The sequence below is a fragment of the Dama dama genome, chromosome 22, assembly GCF_033118175.1.
Source record: "Dama dama isolate Ldn47 chromosome 22, ASM3311817v1, whole genome shotgun sequence".
In the NCBI taxonomy this organism is placed as follows: Eukaryota; Metazoa; Chordata; class Mammalia; order Artiodactyla; family Cervidae; genus Dama; species Dama dama.
The window spans coordinates 8,986,756-9,007,119 of record NC_083702.1 but is presented as its reverse complement, the minus strand read 5'-3'; the positions used below and the strand labels follow the sequence as shown (position 1 = coordinate 9,007,119).

General features: G+C 39.0%; 1 protein-coding gene across 1 annotated transcript in view; it reads right to left on the bottom strand.

The window, feature by feature from the left end:
• ENTHD1 (ENTH domain containing 1) overlaps positions 1-20,364 on the bottom strand; it is an 84,130-nt gene that overhangs the window by 40,279 nt on the left and 23,487 nt on the right. Inside the window, exon 3 of the mRNA XM_061124197.1 lies at positions 12,252-12,370. Coding sequence (XP_060980180.1) covers positions 12,252-12,370 — 119 coding nt within the window. The remainder of the gene's footprint in view (positions 1-12,251; positions 12,371-20,364) is intronic.

The following is a 20,364-nucleotide window of genomic DNA, read 5'->3' as shown; positions in this document are numbered from 1 at the left end:
GATGCTTTTGAACTGTGGTGTTGGAGAAGACTCTTGAGAGTCCCTTGGACTGCAAGGAGATCCTAAAGGTCAATCCTAAAGGAATCAGTCCTGAACATTCATTGGAAGGACTGATGCTGAAGCTTAAATTCCAATACTTTGACCACCTGATGTGAAGAACTGACTCATTTGAAAAGACCCAGATGCTGGGAAAGATTGAAGGCGGGAGAAGAAGGGGATGACAGAGGATGAGATGGTTGGATGGCATCACCAACTCAATGGACATGGGTTTGGGTAAACTGGGAGTTGGTGATGGACAGGGAGGCCTGATGTGTTGCAGTCCATGGGGTTGCAAAGAGTTGAACATGGCTGAGCAACTGAACTGAACTGATGAACTTCACAATAACTTCTTAATGTCATCAATAATTATAAACTGTTCAGATTTTCAATTTAACATAGCTGTCATAAATAGGTTTTTCTACAGCTTGTCTGGAGAAGGATCCAAACAAAGTCTTCACAGTGGGATTAGATGACTTGTCTTTCTTCCCCCATGAATAGTTGAAAATGTTTTTTTCAGCATTTACTGAGGCAGAATTAACAAATAGTAAAATGAAAAACCTTAAGTGTAAAGCTCAATAACTTTTAATATTATGCATATACTTATGTAACCACATTTCCTTCACTCCAGTAAGTTCCCTCAAGCTCCTTTTCAATTGATACCATCCTCTCACCACCAGTAAAGAGTATCATACCTTCTATCACCATCAATGTTTGCCTGTTCTTGAAAGTTGGCTTAAAGCTCAACATTCAGAAAACTAAGATCATGGCATCCAGTCCCATCACTTTGTGGCAAATAGATGGGGAAACAGTGGCTGATTTTATTTTTCTGGGCTCCAAAATAACTGCAGATGGTGATTGCAGTCATGAAATTAAAAGATGCTTACTCCTTGGAAGGAAAGTTATGACCAACCTAGACAGCATATTAAAAAGCAGAGACATTACTTTGCCAACAAAGGTCCGTCTAGTCAAGGCCGTGGTTTTTCCAGTGGTCATGTATGGATGTGAGAGTTGGAGTATAAAGAAAGCTGAGTGTCAAAGAATTGATGCTTTTGAACTGTGGTGTTGGAGAAGACTCTTGAGAGTCCCTTGGACTGCAAGGAGATCCAACCAGTCCATCCTAAAGGAGATCAGTCCTGGGTGTTCATTGGAAGGACTGATGTTGAAGCTGAAACTCCAATACTTTGGCCACCTGATGCGAAGAGCTGACTCACTGGAAAAGACCCTGATGCTGGGAAAGATTGAGGGCAGGAGGAGAAGGGGATGACAAAGGATGAGATGGTTGGAAGCCATCACTGACTCAATGGACAAGGGTTTGGGTGGACTCGGCATGGTGATGGACAGGAAGGCCTGGCGTGCTGTGATTCATGGGGTCGCAAAGAGTTGGACACGACTGAGCGATTAAACTGAACTGAACTGAATTTCATATAAATGTAGCCATATATTATGTACTCTTTTGTATCTGATTCCCATTGCTTAACATAGTATTTGTGAGAGTCATCCGTGTTTTGGGTGTGTTGGTACTTTTTTTGTAAGAAGTGTTCCGCTGTGTGAAAATACCATAATTGGTTTATCTGCTCTCCTGCACATGGACGATTTGGTTGTCTCCACATTTCAGCTATTATGAATAAAGCTCTATGAACACTCTTGCACAATTCTTTCTGTGGACAACTGTATTCATTACTCCTGGATATCTACACAGGAAAAGAATGGCTTGGTCACAGAATAGATTTATTTTTAACATCTTTAGAAACTGCCAAACCATTTTCCAGGTGATCTGCCACTTTTTATAATTCATCAATATTCTGAAATCATTGTATATTCACATTCAGTTGTAAGAAATAACACAGAGAGATCTTGTGTGTCCTTTACACAGCTTCCTCTATAAGTAACATTGTGTGAAATTATAGAACAAAATCATATTCAGGATACTGACATTGTTATGGTCAAAATACACAACATTTCCATCACCATAAGTCTCCTTCCTGATGCTTTTTTATATTACCATGCCCTGCTCCCAACAACTACTAGTGTGTTCTTCATTTCTGTAATTTTGACATTTGAAGAATGTTATATAAATGGAATCATACAGGATGTAACCTTTGGAGATTGGCTTTTTTCACCTGGCATAATTCCCAGAGAGTCATCCAAGTTGTTGCATGCATCAATAACTTGTTCCTTTTTTATTGCCAAGCAGTAAAGGCAAAGTGGTTGTCTGAGAAGGCTTTACAAATAGCTGAGGAAGAGAAGCAAAAGGCAAGAGAGAAAGGGAAAGATATACCCAACTGAATGCAGAGTTCCAGAGAATAGCGAGGAGAGATTAGAAGGCCTTCTTCAATGAACAATGCAAAGAAATAGAAGAAAACAAAGAATGGGAAAGACTAGTGATCTCTTTAAGAAATTTGGAGATACCAAAGGAACATGTCATGCAAGAACGGGCACAATACAGGACAGAAATGGCAAGGACCTAACAGAAGCAAAAGAGACTAAGAAGATGTGGTAAGAATACACAGAAGAACTGTACAAGAAAGGTATTAATGACCGGGATAACCACAGTGGTGTGGTCACTCACCTAGAGCCAGACATCCGGAGTGTGAAGTCAAGTGGGCCTTAGGAAGCATCACTACGATCAAAGCTAGTGGAGTGATGGAATTCCAGCTGAGCTATTTCAAATCCTAAAAGATAGCGCTATTAAAGTGTTCCAATCAATATGTCAGCAAATTTGAAAAACTCAGCAGTGGCCACAGGACTGGAAAAGGTCAGTTTTCACTCCAATCCCAAAGAAAGGCAACGCCAAAGAATGTTCAAACTACTGCATAATCATGTTCATTTTTCATGCTCACACACCTGTGCTAGAAATCCTTTGAGCGAGGCTTCAGCAGAACTTCCAAATGTACAACGTGGGTTTCCAAGAGGAAAGGAACCCGTGATCAAATTGCCATCATTCACTGGATCATAGAGAAAGCAAGGGAATTCCAAAAACATTATCTACTTCTGCTTCATTGATTACGCTAAAGCCTATGACTATGTGGCTCACAACAAACTGTGGAAAATTTTTGAGATGGGAATACCAGACCACCATACTTGTCTCCTCAGAAACTTATATGCAGGTCAAGAAGCAACAGTTAGAACCAGACATGGAACAACTGACTAATTCAAAATTGGGAAAGGAGTACGTCAAGGCTGTATATCGTCATCTTGCTTATTTATTTTCTAATGTAGAGTTCAGTTGATAAGTCATGTCTAATTCTTTGCGACCCCATGGACTGCAGCACGCCAGGCTCTCCTGTCCTTCACTCTCTCCCCTAGTTTGCTCAGATTCATGTCCATGGAGTTGGTGATGTCATCTAACCATCTCATCTTCTGTCACTCCCTTCTCCTGCTGTCTTCAGTCTTTTCCAGCATCAGGGTCTTTTCCAATGAGTCAGACGTTCATAGCAAGTGGCCAAAATACTGGAGCTGCAACTTCAGCATCAGTCCTTCCAACGAATATTCAGGGATGATTTCCTTTAGGACTGACTGGTTTTATCTCCCTGAAGTCCAAAGGAGTCTCAAGAGTCTTCAGGGTACATCATGCAAAATGCCAGGCTGGATGAATCATAAGCTGGAATTAAGATTGCTGGGAGAAATATCAACAACCTGAGATATACAGATAATATCACTCTAATGACAGAAACTGAAGAGGAACTAAAGACACTCCTGATGAGGATGAAAGAGGACTGTGAAAAAGCTGGTTTGAAACTCAACATTAAAGAACAAAAATCATGGCATCTGGTCCCATCACCTCCTGGCAAACAGAAAGGGAAAAAGTGGAAGCAGTGACAGATTTTATTTTCTCGGACTCCAAAATCACTGTGGAGGGTGACTGCAGCCATGAAATTAAAAGATACTTGCTCCTTGGAAGGAAAGTTATGACAAACCCAGACATAGTATGAAAAAAGCAGAGACATCACTTAACCAACAAAGGCCTGCATAGTCAAGGCTATGGTTTTTCCAGTAGTCAAGTATGGATGTGAGAGTTGGAGCATAAAGAAGGCTTAGCACACAAGAATTGATGCTTTTGAACTGTTGTGCTACAGAAGATTCTTGAGAGTCCCCTGGACAGCAAAGAGAGCAAAACAGTCAATCCTAAAGGAAATCAGTCCTGAATATTCATTGGAAGGACTGATGTTGAAGCTGAAGCTCCAGTACTTTGGCCACCTGATACAAAGAGCTGACATTGGAAAAGATTCTGATGCTTGAAAGATTGACGGCAAAGGAAGGGGGTGAAAGAGGATGAGATGGTTAGGTAGCATTACCAACTCGACAAACATGAATTTGAGCAAACTCTGAGAGATAGTGGAGGACAGAGGAGCCTGGCATGGTGCAGTTCATAGGATTTCCCAGGCAAGAATAATGCAGTGGGTTGCTATTTCCTTCTCCAGAGGATCTTCCTGAGCCAAGGATCAAACACATCTCTAAATCTGCACTGGCAGGCGGGTTCTTTACCACTGTACCACCTGGGAAATTCAGGACCCATGGACTAAGACCAAATGTGTATTTCTTACTATGATCACAATATCACAGTCTTACAGAAGTCCAATTTTAATGTAGTCAAATTCTCCTCTATTTAATGGCATCTAGATATGAAGTTACTTCTAGAAATACTTTCTCTAGTCTAAGACTTTATAAAATGTCACCTCAGCTTTTTACTTCAAGAGACTATTTTTTAGATCAGTTTTAGGTTCATAGCAAAGTTGAGAGAAAGCTACAGAGATTTCCCTGTATATCTCTATAGTCTGTGGGGTCACAGAGTCAGATATGACTTAGCAACTAAACAACAACGACCACCACCAACAACCATAGTTCCTGGCACAGAGCTCCCAAAACCCTTGGAATTTCCTGGGTGATAGGAGTATCTTTTGTCCTAATGAAGTGACTCTTGGTGGGTTCCTCAAGGCTTCAAGATGGGGACTGGCCATGAGAAAGCTCAAGCCATGGTTAGAATTGAAACTTTCAGCCCTAACCTTCCAAGAAGGGAGGTGGGTTAGAGATTCAGTTAACGATCAATCATGCTTATATGATGAAGCTTCCACTAAAAAATCCTAAGTACATAGTACAAAGAACTTCTGGGTTGGTAAACACAACTGCATGCTGGGAGATTGGTACACCCAGTTCCGAGGCTACAGAAGCTCCTCCACACAAAGTGGGTTTGGGTGCATTTTTCAGTCTCAGCTTATATATTTCTTCATCTGCCTGTTCATTTGTGTTCTTTATATATTCTTTATTATATAATAAACCAGTGTATGTAACCATTTTCCTGACTATGTAAGCAAATACTGCTAAAAGCTGTTTTAGCAAATGATCAAACCTCAGGAAGGGGTCACTGGGACATGGATTTATAGTGGTCAGCCAAAAGTATAGGTGACAACCTGGGACCTGCAGTTGGTCTCTGAACAGAGGCGGAGAGAGGGAAGTGTTGTGGACTGAGTCCTTAGCCTGTGGGACCTGATGCTGTCTCCAGGAGAAAGCATCAGAAATAAATTAAATTGTAGGACATCCAGATGGTGTCAGAGAATTGCCTGAAGTATAGAAAACCCATGTCTCTGATATTAGAAGTGGAATGTGGTAGCAGTCTGACAGTAAAGGCAAAACACGGGTGGGGGGCGGGGCGGTGGATAATGTGTTTTTCTTTTACAAAGGCAAAAAAAAAAGCCATAAATAAAGTAAAAAAAATCAAATGAATGACAAAGGATTAATCTACAGAACACATTAATACAAGCAGCTCATACAGCTCAACATCAGGAAAACAAACAGCCCAGTGAAAAACGGGGCAAAGACCTAAACAGACATTTCCCCAAAGAAGACATACAGATGGCCAATAAACACATGAAAAGATGGTCAACATCACTCATTATTAGATAAAAGCAAATCAAAACTACAATGAGGTATCAGCTCACACCAGTCAGAAGGGCCATTATCAAAAAATCTACAAACAATAAATGTTGGAGCGGTTGTGGAGAAAAGGGAACCTCTTGCTTTGTTGGTGGGAACGTAAATTGATAAAACCACTATGGAGAACAGTATGGAGATTCCTTAAAAAACTAGGACGAAAACTACCACATGACCCGGCAGTTCCACTACTGGGCATATACCCTGAGGAAACAATAACTGAAAAAGACACTTATATCCCAATGTTCATCACAGCACTATTTACAATAGCTAGAACATGGTAGCAGCGTAGATTTCCATTGACAGATAAATGGATAAGGATAAAGAAGTTGTACATATATACATTGGAATATTACTCAGCCATAAGAAAGAATGCATTTCAGTCAGTTCTAATGAGGTGGATGAACCTAGAGCCTTATTATACAAAGTGAAATAAGACAGAAAGAAAAAAACAAATATTGTATATTAACACATGTATATGGAATCTAGAAAAATGGAACTGATGAACCTATATGCAGGGGAGCAGTGGAAATGCAGACATAGTGAACAAACTTGTAAACACGATGAGAAGAGGACGGGATGAATTGGGAGAGGAGCCCTGAAACATACACATTTAGTTCAGTCCAGTCGCTCAGTCGTGTCTGACTCTCTGCAACCCCATGGACTCCAGCACACCAGGCTTCCCTGTCCATCACCAACTTCCAGAGTTTACTCAAATTCATGTGCATTGAGTCAGTGATGCCATCCAACCATCTCACCCTCTGTCGTCCCCTTTTCCTCCTGCCCTCAATCTTTCCCAGCATCAGGGTCTTTTCCAATGAGTCAGCTCTTCACATCAGATGGCCAGATTACTGGTGTTTCGGCTTCAGCATCAGTCCTTCCAATGAATATTCGTGACTGATTTCCTTTAGGATGGACTGGTTGGATCTCCTTGCAGTCCAAGGGACTCTCAAGAGTCTTCTCCAACACCACAGTTCAAAAGCATCAATTCTTCAGCGCTCAGCTTTATTTATGGTCCATATTTTACCATATGTAAAATAGAGAGCTAGTGAGAATTTGCTGTATGATGCAGGGAGCTCAAATCTGGTACTCTGTGACAATGTAGAGGTGTAGAATGGGGTGGGAGGTGGGAAGGAGGTTCAAGAGGTAGGGGACATGTGTATACCTATGGCTGGTTCATGTTGACGTATGGCAGAAACCAACACAACATTGTAAAGCAATTATCCTCCAATTAAAAATAAATAAATTTTTAAAAATCAAGTGAAAAGCTAAAAATGATTAGATAAAGGACCAGGTAATGGGCTAAATATTTAACAGACAGATAGCTCTAGTAACTGATAAAGAAAAAGTTAGAAACCAAGTGGAAAAATGGGCAAAAGACATGAATTAGTTAATAAAATAAAAAGAAACACAAAGCCCAATAAACACATGGTAAGTTGTTCAAACTTACACTTAAGATAAAACAAATTTAAGCAAGATTTTTCTACCTCTTAGATTGACAAAGATGTAGAAATTTGATAATACTCAGTATATACAAAGATGAGTGGATACACTTTTGGTGGATATAAAGTGGTGCAACTTTTGCGAGGACAATTTGGCAGTACTTTTCAAAACTAAAAATAAATATAACCTTTCAGCAATTCCACTTTTGGGACAGCATCATAAAAATGTATGTACAAGGTTGTTATTGCAACACTGCTTTTAATAGACAAAAACATTAAAAAATCCCAAAATGATTACCAACAGGGATGGGTTAAATAAATAAAGATTAATTTACACATCAAGAATACAACATAAGATACATAAATCCTTACCCTTTTATATTGTTTAAACTTTTCTCAGTATTTTCTAATTTAAACTGAATAAAAATATAAAAATGGAAACAAATGACTTTTAAGCACAAAGCAAAGATGCAAAAAAGAGGTAAAAGGAGGATGAATTAACATAATTAGAGTAAGTATAATGTTCATTTCTCCAACAGTTTTGATATGTTCAAATTTTTGCAAATATCATAAATGATATGTTAATAGACCCAAGAATAAAAATTGTTTACTCTTCACTTAAGAAATAATAAACAGAGGCAGTAAGAAATAAACATTTATCTTCTGTCACTAGTGATTTAGTAACTCAGAACTACACTGAAGGCTTTTGGTCAGCTTTAATTTTGTGTGAACCAATTTATAGCATCCCTAACTGTTGCTATGGAAACAACTGAGACCCAAAAAAATCATAACCTCATTACTGGATCTTCTCAAGTAGGAAAAGAGAAAGGTCTTTTGGAGCTGGTGAAAAGCTACAAAAAGCCTTACTAATTAGCAAATTTAATAATAAATTTCTGGACAGTATGCAGAGACAGAACTCATCCATGTCTAAGTGTCATAAATTTAAAGGCTTTCCCTAGTTTTGAATGTATCAGAGGCAAGTACTATTCGGTTTTGAAAGTCCTATTCAGTTCAGAATTTTACTTACTGCTTTTAGATCATTTTTGCATTTGTAGAAAGAGAATAGTTAAAGAAGTTGCTATTAAAAGTTTTTAAAAGATTTTTTAAGTACCCCTCATTCTGCCTAAGCAATCAACAATATCATTTCTTTCTCATTCTGTATTAAGAACATGAGAATTTTAATGTAGATGCAGTACATTTGGCAACAACAATTAGATTTACTATTCGTCTTGGTAGGTTTTGTCTTCTGCTAACAAGAGAAGATTACTGAAGAGGACATGTTGGATTGCATCAAGTATTCTTGACAGTAATAACAGCAATGTTTGTCAATGGGATGATGGAAGAGTGTTCTGACATAGTCATGCTTTGAAAAAGGAAAATCTAGCTTTAAACTTCTAGAGATGGGCACCATTTTCTGCTCATGAATATAAGATGTGAAATGATGTAAATCAATTACAGTGGATTCCTCTAAAGTAAAAACAATAATGATGAGAATTTAAAGACTGATATTAAAAAAAAAAAAACAGTAGGTGACATTTTATGTCTTTGTGAGACTCCATAGCATATAAGATTATTCAAGTCTATTCTCTCCCTTAAAAGCCAGCAGCAGCAAATAAACTGATCTCAAATTTTAAAATCATTTTGACATAACCTCAAAACTTTGAAAATAACCTACAGATTTTCAATCTGTGGGCTATTTTGCAATTAAGATACAGTGAAATTTTAATCGTATGCACTTTTCTGAGCTACTAGAAAATCAGGTAAATCCAATACCTAGTGGCTGGGGGAAAAGCCTGGGAACAGAAGACTAGGAAATAGTTCCAAGCCCCCTCATAAGACTCCGGCAAAACCCTGAATGAAGAACTCAGAGCAGGAGGCCAAACAAGCCTCTGTCACAGGAAAAGAGGGGAAGGGCACTAACACTGAGTGTCTCCTCATTCATTCATTTCACTTTTCATTAACACAAACTGGGCAACTGAAGATTCAATAATAAAGAGACTAGAAAAGTCTCCAAAGCTCTAGAAATGGAGCTTTCTTTCTAGTAGGAGAAACACCTAAAACAGAAAAACGAATGAATGAGATAATTTCATAGGGTCTTGAGTGGAACGGATTTCCAGTCAAAATGGTTCTACTTGCTCATACTGCAGGGATATGTGTTCTCCAAACACACAGCAATGAAAGAGAAAAGAGACAAGTGTGAGAATTAAAGGCACCATCATGCTAAAGGACAAGATGAACATCTTCACAGATGAGAGCATGAATACAAACAGATGACAGTGAGGAGGTTGAAGCTGTGAATCTTTGAGTGCAAAAAAAAGAGAGAGAGAGAGAGAGAACCAGAAGGTCAGTTCCAGAGGGGTAAATACAGATTTAAAATGATCACTGAGGATAGGAGCGCTGAACATGGGCTAACTGCTTGAAATGATGCCTGGGCATTGGGTTCCCCTACTTACCAAGGAACCTGAAATAATTAATCTGGCATCAGTCATGGCCTTGGACTCTGGCTTCTCAAAGTATTATACAAGTGGTTTCGAGAGGACACAGACTAAACTTCACCAGCAACTGAGCCACAGTATCCCTTGGTCTGGAGACTGGATCTGGAGTATGTCTGACTTGAGCGAAAGAAAGGGGCTGTCCTCTGAAGGGAGTGCCTCCAGTGAGTGCAGAAGCCCTGAGCAGGTGAGAACAATCAGTGGGACTGAGCAGACAGCTTGAGAAGACACTTCTTCACCTTTCCTCTTCCAATTCCCTGGGGGAGGTGGTTTACCACCGAAGGAGTGCCTCCCTCTAAAGCTGCTTCTTGGGGTGCAAAGGATAAAGACCTAATCCGAGGCACTGATCCTCAGAACGAGGTGTTCTTGGAGGGAGAGGGAGGGGCAGGATGTGCTCTCCACCCTGCAGTCCATTTCTCCCCCTCTCACTTAAGCTGACAGAGCTGACACGGACTAAGGTCTGACCTCTAGCAGTTCTAGAGAAAGCAGCCATGATCTCGAGGGGTAAACAGTCATCTGAGGACCAAAACTATTTAAAAAAAAACTGAATCACAGGTTTTGTCAAAGTATAGATATTAGAAAAGATGGACCAAGAACTTAAAGTTAATATACAAACTAAATTAAATATGGAAAGGGATAAGCAATATGCAACAGGAACAAACACAATAAAAAGAATGAAATAGAAACATTAAACATCAAATATAAAAACAGAACGTGGGAACAGAGAACACAGTCAGGATAAACAGTAGAATGGATTTGCTGCGAAAAAAATATCAAACTGGAAGATCAAGTTGAGAAATTCTAGATGAAGAAAAAAGAAAACATTAAATAGAGTCTATAAAGAAAACTGAAGAGATATGAAGGTAGGAATAGAATTACTAATATTCAGATAAGAAGAGCTCAAGAAAGAGAAAAATAAAAATATACAGTAGGAAACATTTGAACCAGAGATAACTGTCTCAGAATTAAATAGAGGTGAGAGACCGTCCACTGGAGAGTCTCGCAGGGTGACAAAGGAGAGAAGGAAAATATACACTTAAACACTGAGAGTAAAATTTCAGACTTTTCAACAATTGTGTCGAAATTGGATATCGGTAGAGGAAAAAAGTTTTTTTTTTCAAATCTCAACTATACTTCACACCTTACACAAAAATTAAATCAAAACAGATCAGAGATCTAAATGTAAAACATGAAACTATAAAGCTTTTAGAAGAAAACATAGGAGGAAACCTCCATGATCTTGGGATAGACAAAGAGTTCTAAGATACAACAGCAAAAGCATGATCTGTAAAGTAAAAAACTGATAACCTGGATTTCACTAAAATTTAAAACTGTTGCTGGAAAGCTGAGTGAAGTATACCTGGGCCTCTGTACTATTTCTGCAACATCCTGTAAGTCTATAATTATTTCACAATAAAAAATGTTTACATGAATAGAGGAAGATGGACTGTTTGTTAAATTAAATATTGCTTATCCATGAGTGCATGTTCTGTCGCTTAGTCATGTCTGACTCTTTGCAGCCCCATGGACTACAGCCGGCCAACTTCCTCTGTCCATGGGATTTTCCAGGCAAGAATACTAAAGTGGGTTGCCATTTCCTTCTCCAGAGGATCTTCCTGATCCAGGGATCAAACGGTGTCTCCTGCATTGGCAGGCGGGTTCTTTACCAGAGGGCCACCTGGGAAGCCTTTGCTTACCCACAGGGGGTGCAAATAAAATAAAACCCCTATCTTAACACTGTATAGTAAAATTCTAGAGGGCATAAAGTGCTTCCCTTGTGGCTCAGCTGGTAAACAATCCGCCTGCAAGGCAGGAGATCTGGGTTCGATCCCTGTGTTGGGAAGATCCCCTGGGGAAGGGAAAGGCTACCCACTCCAGTATTCTGGCCTAGAGAATTCCATGGAATGTATAGTTCATGGGAGTCACAAAGAGTCAGACACAACTGAACAACTTTTACTTTCACAGAGGGCATAAATATTTGAACATTTAGAAGAAAAAATAAGAGACTTTTCTCATATTAGGATAAAAAAATTTTTTCTTAAGATTTTTTAAGGCACAAAGTATAAAGGAAAACTTTATTAATGAAACTTTGAATAACAGAAGGTATCAAAAGCAAAGTTAAAAGAAGATAGTTTCTCTTCCCTGAAACTCAAAAAAGAAAGAAAACAAAATTTCCCTCAGGGCTCCAGAAAGAAATGCAGCCCTGTAGACACCTTGATTCTAGGCCAGCCATCCCTGGGTCAGACTTCTAACCTACAGGACTGTCAAATGCTACTTTTGTGTTGATTTAAGGCACTAAGCTTCTGGGAATTTGTTAGAGCAGCAATAGGAAACTACTATGATGACTCACCTCTGTCGATTTCCAGGCATTAATCTTGATGGGTAGTGTTTCCTGGGACAAGACAGTTCCACTGGGCACCTCAATGTCTTGACACTGTTCTTGTTTCTGTCCTGCCTTGGAAGTGTTTTCTGTCAACAACATAAAGCTAAGATTTTACTTTGACAAAAAAGTAGTCATGTTTTCACATTAGCTCATAATTTTTCAGTTAATCACTTCTGACGATCCATTTTGTCTACAAAACATCATGTGCCAGTGGTAACCGATGCGCATTAATCATTTAATACATCCCTTTGTCATAACTGACAAGTTTGGAAAGATTTTAAAAATACAACTTCAATTCTAGCCCTTTTTCCCATCAATGATTCTATTTTACAGTTTTATTATTTGAATCATATTTTTTAAAATAAGGTATAATATAGAAAATAGAGTTTGAAAATGTGAAAATTACTCAAATGAAATTCTAGCAAGGCAGGAGTGACATCTATAATTATTTTAATTAATATTTAAAAGAACTTTATTACTGTGGTGTGAATTTCATGTGTTCTAGGCAAAATAAATCAGAAATATATAGATTATTTGAGAAAAAGAAACTTTAAACAAATTTTCGATTTGAAAAATTTAAAGAAAAAGAATATGCCAATGAAGATAAGCTATTTTTGTTTATATATATTTGCTGAATTAAATGATTTTTGTAGTCAATATCACTTTCCTTCCTATGTTAATTACTATGTAAATGAAAGTATTGAATCAACTATATTCCAGCATATTATTGGGCACCACAAAAAGTCTAAGAAATCTATCTTTAAAGTAGTATACATACTTCTGGGGGGTATTTAAAGATTTCCCAAGGGGTAGGTAGGCATAGACAGCTTTAAAGGATGTAACTTTCAGATCCACAAGTTCTGTATATATTCTTACCAAAAACTGACCTGCCTGAGAATGCAACTATGTAGAAGCGTCTGGCTAGTTCTTTTCCTCCTCCTTTCACAATCAATTTTCTCTCACTTTACAAAGAAAGACATTTTCTTTACCCATCTAATTATGGAGCATCTTCCCTTCAGCTACAAGCATAAAAATCTCTGAGGCACTAAACAACAGTAAAAAAGATTGGTGTGGGGAAGCTTCTTTCATTCAAGGCATGAAAAACCCAAAGTACAGCTTCAAAGTTTGTCCTGTCTTACACATATTTCTTTCTCTCAGAAAGCATGGCATAGCTAACAGGCCTTTTGGGCCACACCAGGATGTGAGGTACTCAGATATATCACAATACGGAGAAGCAGGACAGTGTCCTTGTGCTTCCCATCCCCCTGGTACTGTCAAAGAATGCATCATTCCTGGGGAAGAGTCCCAGAAGAGAAGAGCAAAGAAAGCATAGGGGATAGAAGCACCTTATTCCCACCAGTGCAACACACTTAGGGCAAGCCTTTGTAGTGGTGGTGGTTCAGTCACTAAGCCATGTCCAACTCGTGTGACCCCATGGACTGGAGCCCGCCAGGCTCCTCTGGCCATAGGATTCTCCAGGCAAGAATACTGGGGTGGCTTCCCACTTCCTTCTTCCTGACCCAGGGATCAAACCTGCATCTCCTGCATTGCAGGCAGAATCTTTGCCAATTGAGCTACGAGGGAAGCCCTAAAGGAAGTTCCACCAGTGCAACACACTTGGGCAAGCCTTTGTGCTTTCACTTTGAGAGTGTTAATACAACCAGAGTGATGGCTGTTTCCAAGTGTATTTAAATAAATAAAGTAAAATGTCTTTCTGAAAGGAAGTTTAAATCTGATTCGACTGGTTCTTTGACAATGGGGACCAGCTTTGTAAACTAGGTAAATATGATAAATATTTTCCAGTAATTGAATGAAACAAACCTGCAGTTCTGAAGACTTGATGAAAATTCACTTAAAGCATATGACACACAAAAAAATCATTTCTCAAAAACGTTTGTGTTGACAGGTACACTGCAATTAGTGTTTTTATTTTTCCCACACATTCTGAGTATACTGGGTTAACTTAATGTGTAACCAGTATAATTAATAGCCATTTGATACATTTTGGCAAATGTTTTTTGGTATTATTCCCAGAAATTGAGAACATAAATTGCTCCCAGTGACTGTTTAACAAGTCTTTTCCTAAGTAGGCTGTTTCCAATCCTTTGCTTTCGACAAGGAAGAAAGACCTAATCACGTTAACAGTTGACAAGTGATGGAAAACATTTTTATAATAAATCACTGTATAATTCTGGGCATATTACTTGGAAAGAAATCATAGAATTGATTGACACTGCTATAATAAAACGCCTTCTATTCCCACTGACAATTTTATGTGAACAAATCTTCTCAGCATTTACATCTATAAAAATGTAAAACAGAAATAGAATTTACATTGAACCTTGTTTATTTCAAGCAGTAAGTAATATTCACATGTGGGTAAATGAACAGTTCCATGTAGTTCATAAAAAAAAGTCCTTCCAATAAAATTTTATTCTTTATGTTTAATAAGTATTTATAAAAATGTATAATACATTTATGTGGTTTTGATTGATTGTGTACTAAAAATAATTACAATGATAAGTCAATCTAAAGGGAATATTTTTCCACTTAAAGTCTCTGGTCGCAGACAATTAGGAAAAATAATTGCAATTTGTATACATATTTCACGTAGAGAAGACTTTCAAGCATAAGCATACTTTCTGTTAGGAAAAATTCTGTGAGATGTGAAATATAAATATGACTTCAAGGAGAAAAGAGACTGATACAAAATTTCTAACAATTAAAGAAGACCATGCATTTTTTAAATGAAGGATTACAGATATCAATCATAATAGCATCTATATTCCTTTAGATGCTCTTAAAAAACTCATGAAACACTTTTGATTGTTTTCTTTTCTTGTCTTTAAAGTCAATATTTTGAATTCTATCCTTTGCATTTACTATTCTTAAGACAAAATTTCACGTCAATTAAAAATGTTTAAGGAGGTATATAATTTTTCAAAATTACTTTGAGTTATACAAGAAATAGCCTGATTTTTGCCTTCAAAATGTTTATAGACTGACTAGTGAGGTAAGTCTAAAATACAGACTTATAGGAAATAATTAGAGGAAAACAATTACAGGCCAAACTTTCTTAAAATAACTTTCATTGGAAAAGACCCTGATGCTGTGAAAGATTGAGGGCAAGAGGAGAAGAGAACAACAGAGGATGAGATGGCTGGATGGCATCACTGACTCAGTGGACATTACTTTGAGCAAAGTCAGGGATAGATAGTGAAGGACGGAGAAGTCTGGTGTGCTGCAGTTCATGAGATCACAAAGAGTCAGACATGACTTAGGGACTGAACAACAATGAATAGATATTCAAAGAAAAAAAATAATCAGTGTGCCCCAGAGTAATCAGAAAGAACCTCAAACTGGAAGAAAACTTTGAACAAGGCTTTGAAGGGCAACTAGGATTCTGATAAATACAGAGGAGAAATGATTCCAAGTAGAAGGAACTACATAGAAAAGGAGCAAGTATGGTATAAGCCAAAGATGCTGAAGAACACAAATTTTGCATTTATGGCTCTAACTTTTCATTTTCTTATAACTTTAGCCGAAAATTAATAATTAAAATGAGCTTATTTTGGACTTGGAGATTCTATAACTAATCCTGGCAAACAGCAGTGATTTGAGGTTTAGATCATCTATGTACTATCAAGCGATTTAATGCAGGACTATATTATCACTCTTGGAGCATTCAGCAACTTATCCTTGAAATGATATGGATTTAAGTTTTAGACATCCCAGAAGTTGCTGTAGTTCAGTTGTTCAATTGTGACCAACTCTTTGCAATCCCACGGACTGCAGCACGCCAGGCTTTCCTGTCCTTCACTGTCTCCTGGAGTTTGCTCAAACTCATGTCCATTGAGTCAGTGATGTCATCCAACCATCTCATTCTATGTCGCTCCCTTCTCCTGCCCTCAATCTATCCCAGCATCAGGGTCTTTTCCAATGAGTTGGCTCTTCGTATCAGGTGGCCAAAGTATTGGAGCTTTAGCTTCAACATCAGGCCTTCCAGTGAATATTCAGGGTTGATTTCCTTTGATCTCCTAGCAAGCAGTTCAAGGGACCCTCAAAAGTCTTCTCCATCACCACAATTCGAAAGCATTAATTCTTTGGTGGCACTCAGCCTTCTTTATGGTCCAGCTCTCACATCTGTACATGACTACTTTAAAAACCATAGCTTTGATTGTACAGACTTCGTTGGCAAAGGGATGTTTCTGTTTTTTAATATGCTGTCTAGGTTTGTCCTAAGTTTTCTTCCAAGGAGCAAGCGTCTTTTAATTTTGTGGCTGCAGTCACCCTCCACAGTGATTTTGGAGCCCAAGAAAATAAAATCTGTCACTTTTCCACTTTTCCCCCATCTATTTCCCATGAAGTGATGAGATCATATGCTACGATCTTCGTTTTTTGAACATTGAGTTTTAAGCCAGCTTTTTCACTCTCCTCCTTCACTTTCATCAAGAGGCTCTTTAGTTCCTCTTCACTTTCTGCCATTAGAGTGATATCATTTGCATATCTGAGGTTGTTGATATTTTCTCCTGGCAATTTTGATTTCAGCTTGTGTGTATTCCAGCCCAGTATTTCACATGATGTGCTCTGCATATAAGTTAAATAAGCAGCATGACAAAATACAGCCTTGACACACTCCTTGCATGTATATTAGATAATCTTATGGGGCAAGAAGGCAGGCAGAATATAGTGAGTCTACAGAAATCCATTTAGAAATTTTTTTTTTTTTTTTTTTTAGTATCAGCACAACATTGCCAGTGAAGTGTGTTTAATTAAATTAGGTGATTACACAACATTGCTTTCTGGGTTTTCACAATCAAGTAGAGGGGGAAAACACACAAACACACATTTAGCTCCTCAGTGGAAATGAAGTACCTTGTATATCACAAGCTATTTATCAATTGAGACTGTGAAGTCACTGCCAAGGAGGACTAGTATGTGAATGAGAAACCTCAAAGGAAAAAGTGAAGATGCTGCAGGAAGTGATGCTATTGAGTCATTCAAAGATGAGCACTTAGATACCAAGGCTGTAGATACTCGGCAGAAACGATCTAGAGAGAAGTTACAGATCTCATTGAGCTTGTATCACTCAGATAATACCACAAAGCAGAACTGGTGAAGCTTGTGATACTTCTCAGATAAGATATCAAACTGACGTTCAAACTATCGGACATTAACAACGCCACTGTGCATTTTGGAGATGAAACTCTCCGTGAGTGAGCAAATCGTTCTATGTATTATTTAGCATCTAACAGACATTTTGGCTATATATTAATAGTGTCTTTTCAGGTGTAATTGAAGTAAACTAAGTCACTTACCTAACAAAGTTAACTTTAAAAAATATGTATTTAATTATTATTAGCATTTTTGGGGGTGGTGGGTTTTTGTTGCTGCTCACGGGCTTTCTCTAGCTGTGGTGAGCGAGGGCTACTCTTTGATGCAGCACTCTGGCTTCTCTTGTTGCAGAGCACAGGCTGCAGGTGTGAAGGCTTCAGTAGTTGCAGTGCGGAGGCTCAGTAGTTGTGGCTCATGGGCTAAGTTACTCCTTGGCATGTGGGATCTTCCTGGACCAGGGATTGAACCTGTGTCCTTTGCATTGCAAGGCAGATTCTTAACCACTGGACCACCAGGGAAGCCCCCAAAATTAACTTTTAAAAATGAACAAGTGCATTAATCATAGAAAATGAACAACTGATAAGGTTTCAAAGCCTCATGGTGATTAAGAGTGTCATGAGTTTGGAACCTTAACAATTTTAATATCATGGAACAGACTGATAGAAAAGATGCAAGAATAGTACAAAGAATTCTCATCCAGAGCCACCAGTTGTTAACATTTTGCTTTATAATTCTTTCTTCATTTATGTACATATCATTGTTCTATATCCTAAATCTCGAGGCAAAGTCACTGCTGTAGGTTGTGTTCCCCAGGAAACAGACTTTGAGACTCAAATTTGTATGAGAGGGATTCATTAGGAAGCACTCTCAGAAACCACATTTAGAGTAGGGAGGGAGACAGGCCTGGGCCAAGGGAAAAACTGAACTGCAATGCATTTGCAACAGAGGTCTTGGCCAATCCTCCTGGGAGCTCTGGGGCTGGAACAGCTCTTCATAGTTGTCCTGCCTTGAAGCAAGGTCGCTGGCCCATATCCACAAGTCATTGAAAGTAGGTTCTCTCAGGGATGGGGCAGGATTTTAGGCAGAGAGGTTTTCCTCAGTTGTTGGGAGTTTGAAGAGAAATTAGCCAAGACCCCTCAGGCGCCAGCTCTCCCAGCAGCTGAGGGAACAAGTGCCTTGATTTTGAAGCGGGAATCTGGGAAACACCATAGCATCCACTACAGATACCACCTCTGTGATTTCACTTTACTATTATATTTACTCACGACAAATGCTTCAGAGGGAGAGTTTCTAGAAGCCACCTACATTGCTTATCACTACATCTTCAAACTTCCCATATGGCGCAGTGGTAAAGCATCTACCTGCCAATGCAGGAGACGCAGGTTCAATCCCTGGATAGTGAAGATCCACTGGAGTATGAAATGGCAACCCACTCCAGTATTCTTGCCTGGGAAATATCATGGACAGATAAGCCTGGCGGGCTACAGTCCAGCGGAGTCACAAAGAGTTGGACACGACTGAGTGGCTGAGCGCGCATGTCTTCAAGCCAGAAAGGGTGCATCAAATTCTTCTCACTCTTGGAACCTGTCCAACTTCTTCTTCTAACACCAGCAAGAGCAGGGTGCCCCAACCCCTGCTCTGTTAGGAACCAGGCTGCACAGCAGGAGGTGAGTAAGCTAGTGAAGCTTCAGCGGCCACTCCCCGCTGCTTTCCATCACTCTCATTACTGCCTGAGCCAGCCCCTCCCCGTGGAAAACTGTCTTCCACAGAACTGGTCCCTGGTGCCAAAAGGGTGGAGGATCATTGAGTTAGAGAAAATTCTGCTTATAAGGGGTTCGTGTGATTAGATTAAGCCCACCTGAATATTCCCTTTTTTGACATATAATGTAACATAATGACGGGAGTGATAATTCATCATAATTCACAGGTTATCCTCACATTCAAAAGAGAGGGGATTCAATAAAGGCAAGGGTCATTGAGGTCTATTCACAGAATTCTGCCTACCACAGTAGTCAAAATTACAAACACTTTAAAAAACAGTATTTAATAGTTTGCTCTTTTTTTTGTTGTTGTTGTTTAAGAAATCCTTCCCTATTCCAGTGTGGAAAACATATTGTATATTTTCTTCTAAACATTCTGAATTTTTGCTTTTTCACTTTTAAGCCCTTAATTCCTCCAGGATACATTCTTGTGTGGGCTTCCCTGGTGGCTCAGATGGTAAAGAATCTGCCCGAAATGTGAGAGCCCTGGGTTCGGGAAGATCCCCTGAAGAAGGGAATGGGCAACCCACTCCAGTGTTCTTGCCTGGAGAATCCCATGGACAGAGGAGCCTGGTGAGCTACAGTCCATGGGGTTGCATAGAGTCAGACATGACTGACTAACACACACACACACACACACACATTCTTGTGCACAATGAGACAGAGACCTAATTTCACTTTTTCCAACATGGATAAATTAATTTATGGTACTGTGAAACAGTTCATCCCCTCCCCACCCGTGTGAAACACCACCTCTGTCAGACACTAAGATAGCGCAGTTGTGCAGGTTTGTTTTCAGGGCTCTATTGTTTGCTCCACTGGCCACGCACCTATCCCTGCATCACTACCACACCGCCATGATCAGAGCTCTTTGTTCTTGTGATCTAGAAAGGCAAGCTCTCCACCTTATTCTTCTTCAGGGACATTTTGGACATGCCTGACCTTCTGCTCCTTTCAGATGAGTTTTGGAATTAGCCGATCAAATTCTATGTTTAAAATCCTTTTGGGACTTTGATTTTAAATGTACTCAATCAGTGATTCTCAACATGGGGCAATTTTTGTTCCCAAGAGACATCTGACCACATCTGCAGCAGACATTTCTGGTTCTCACAAAAGGAAGGGGTGTGAGATAATAGCATCTAGTGGGTATAGGCCAGAGATAAGGCTCAACAACCTACATTGCACAGGGCGGTCCCGACATCAAG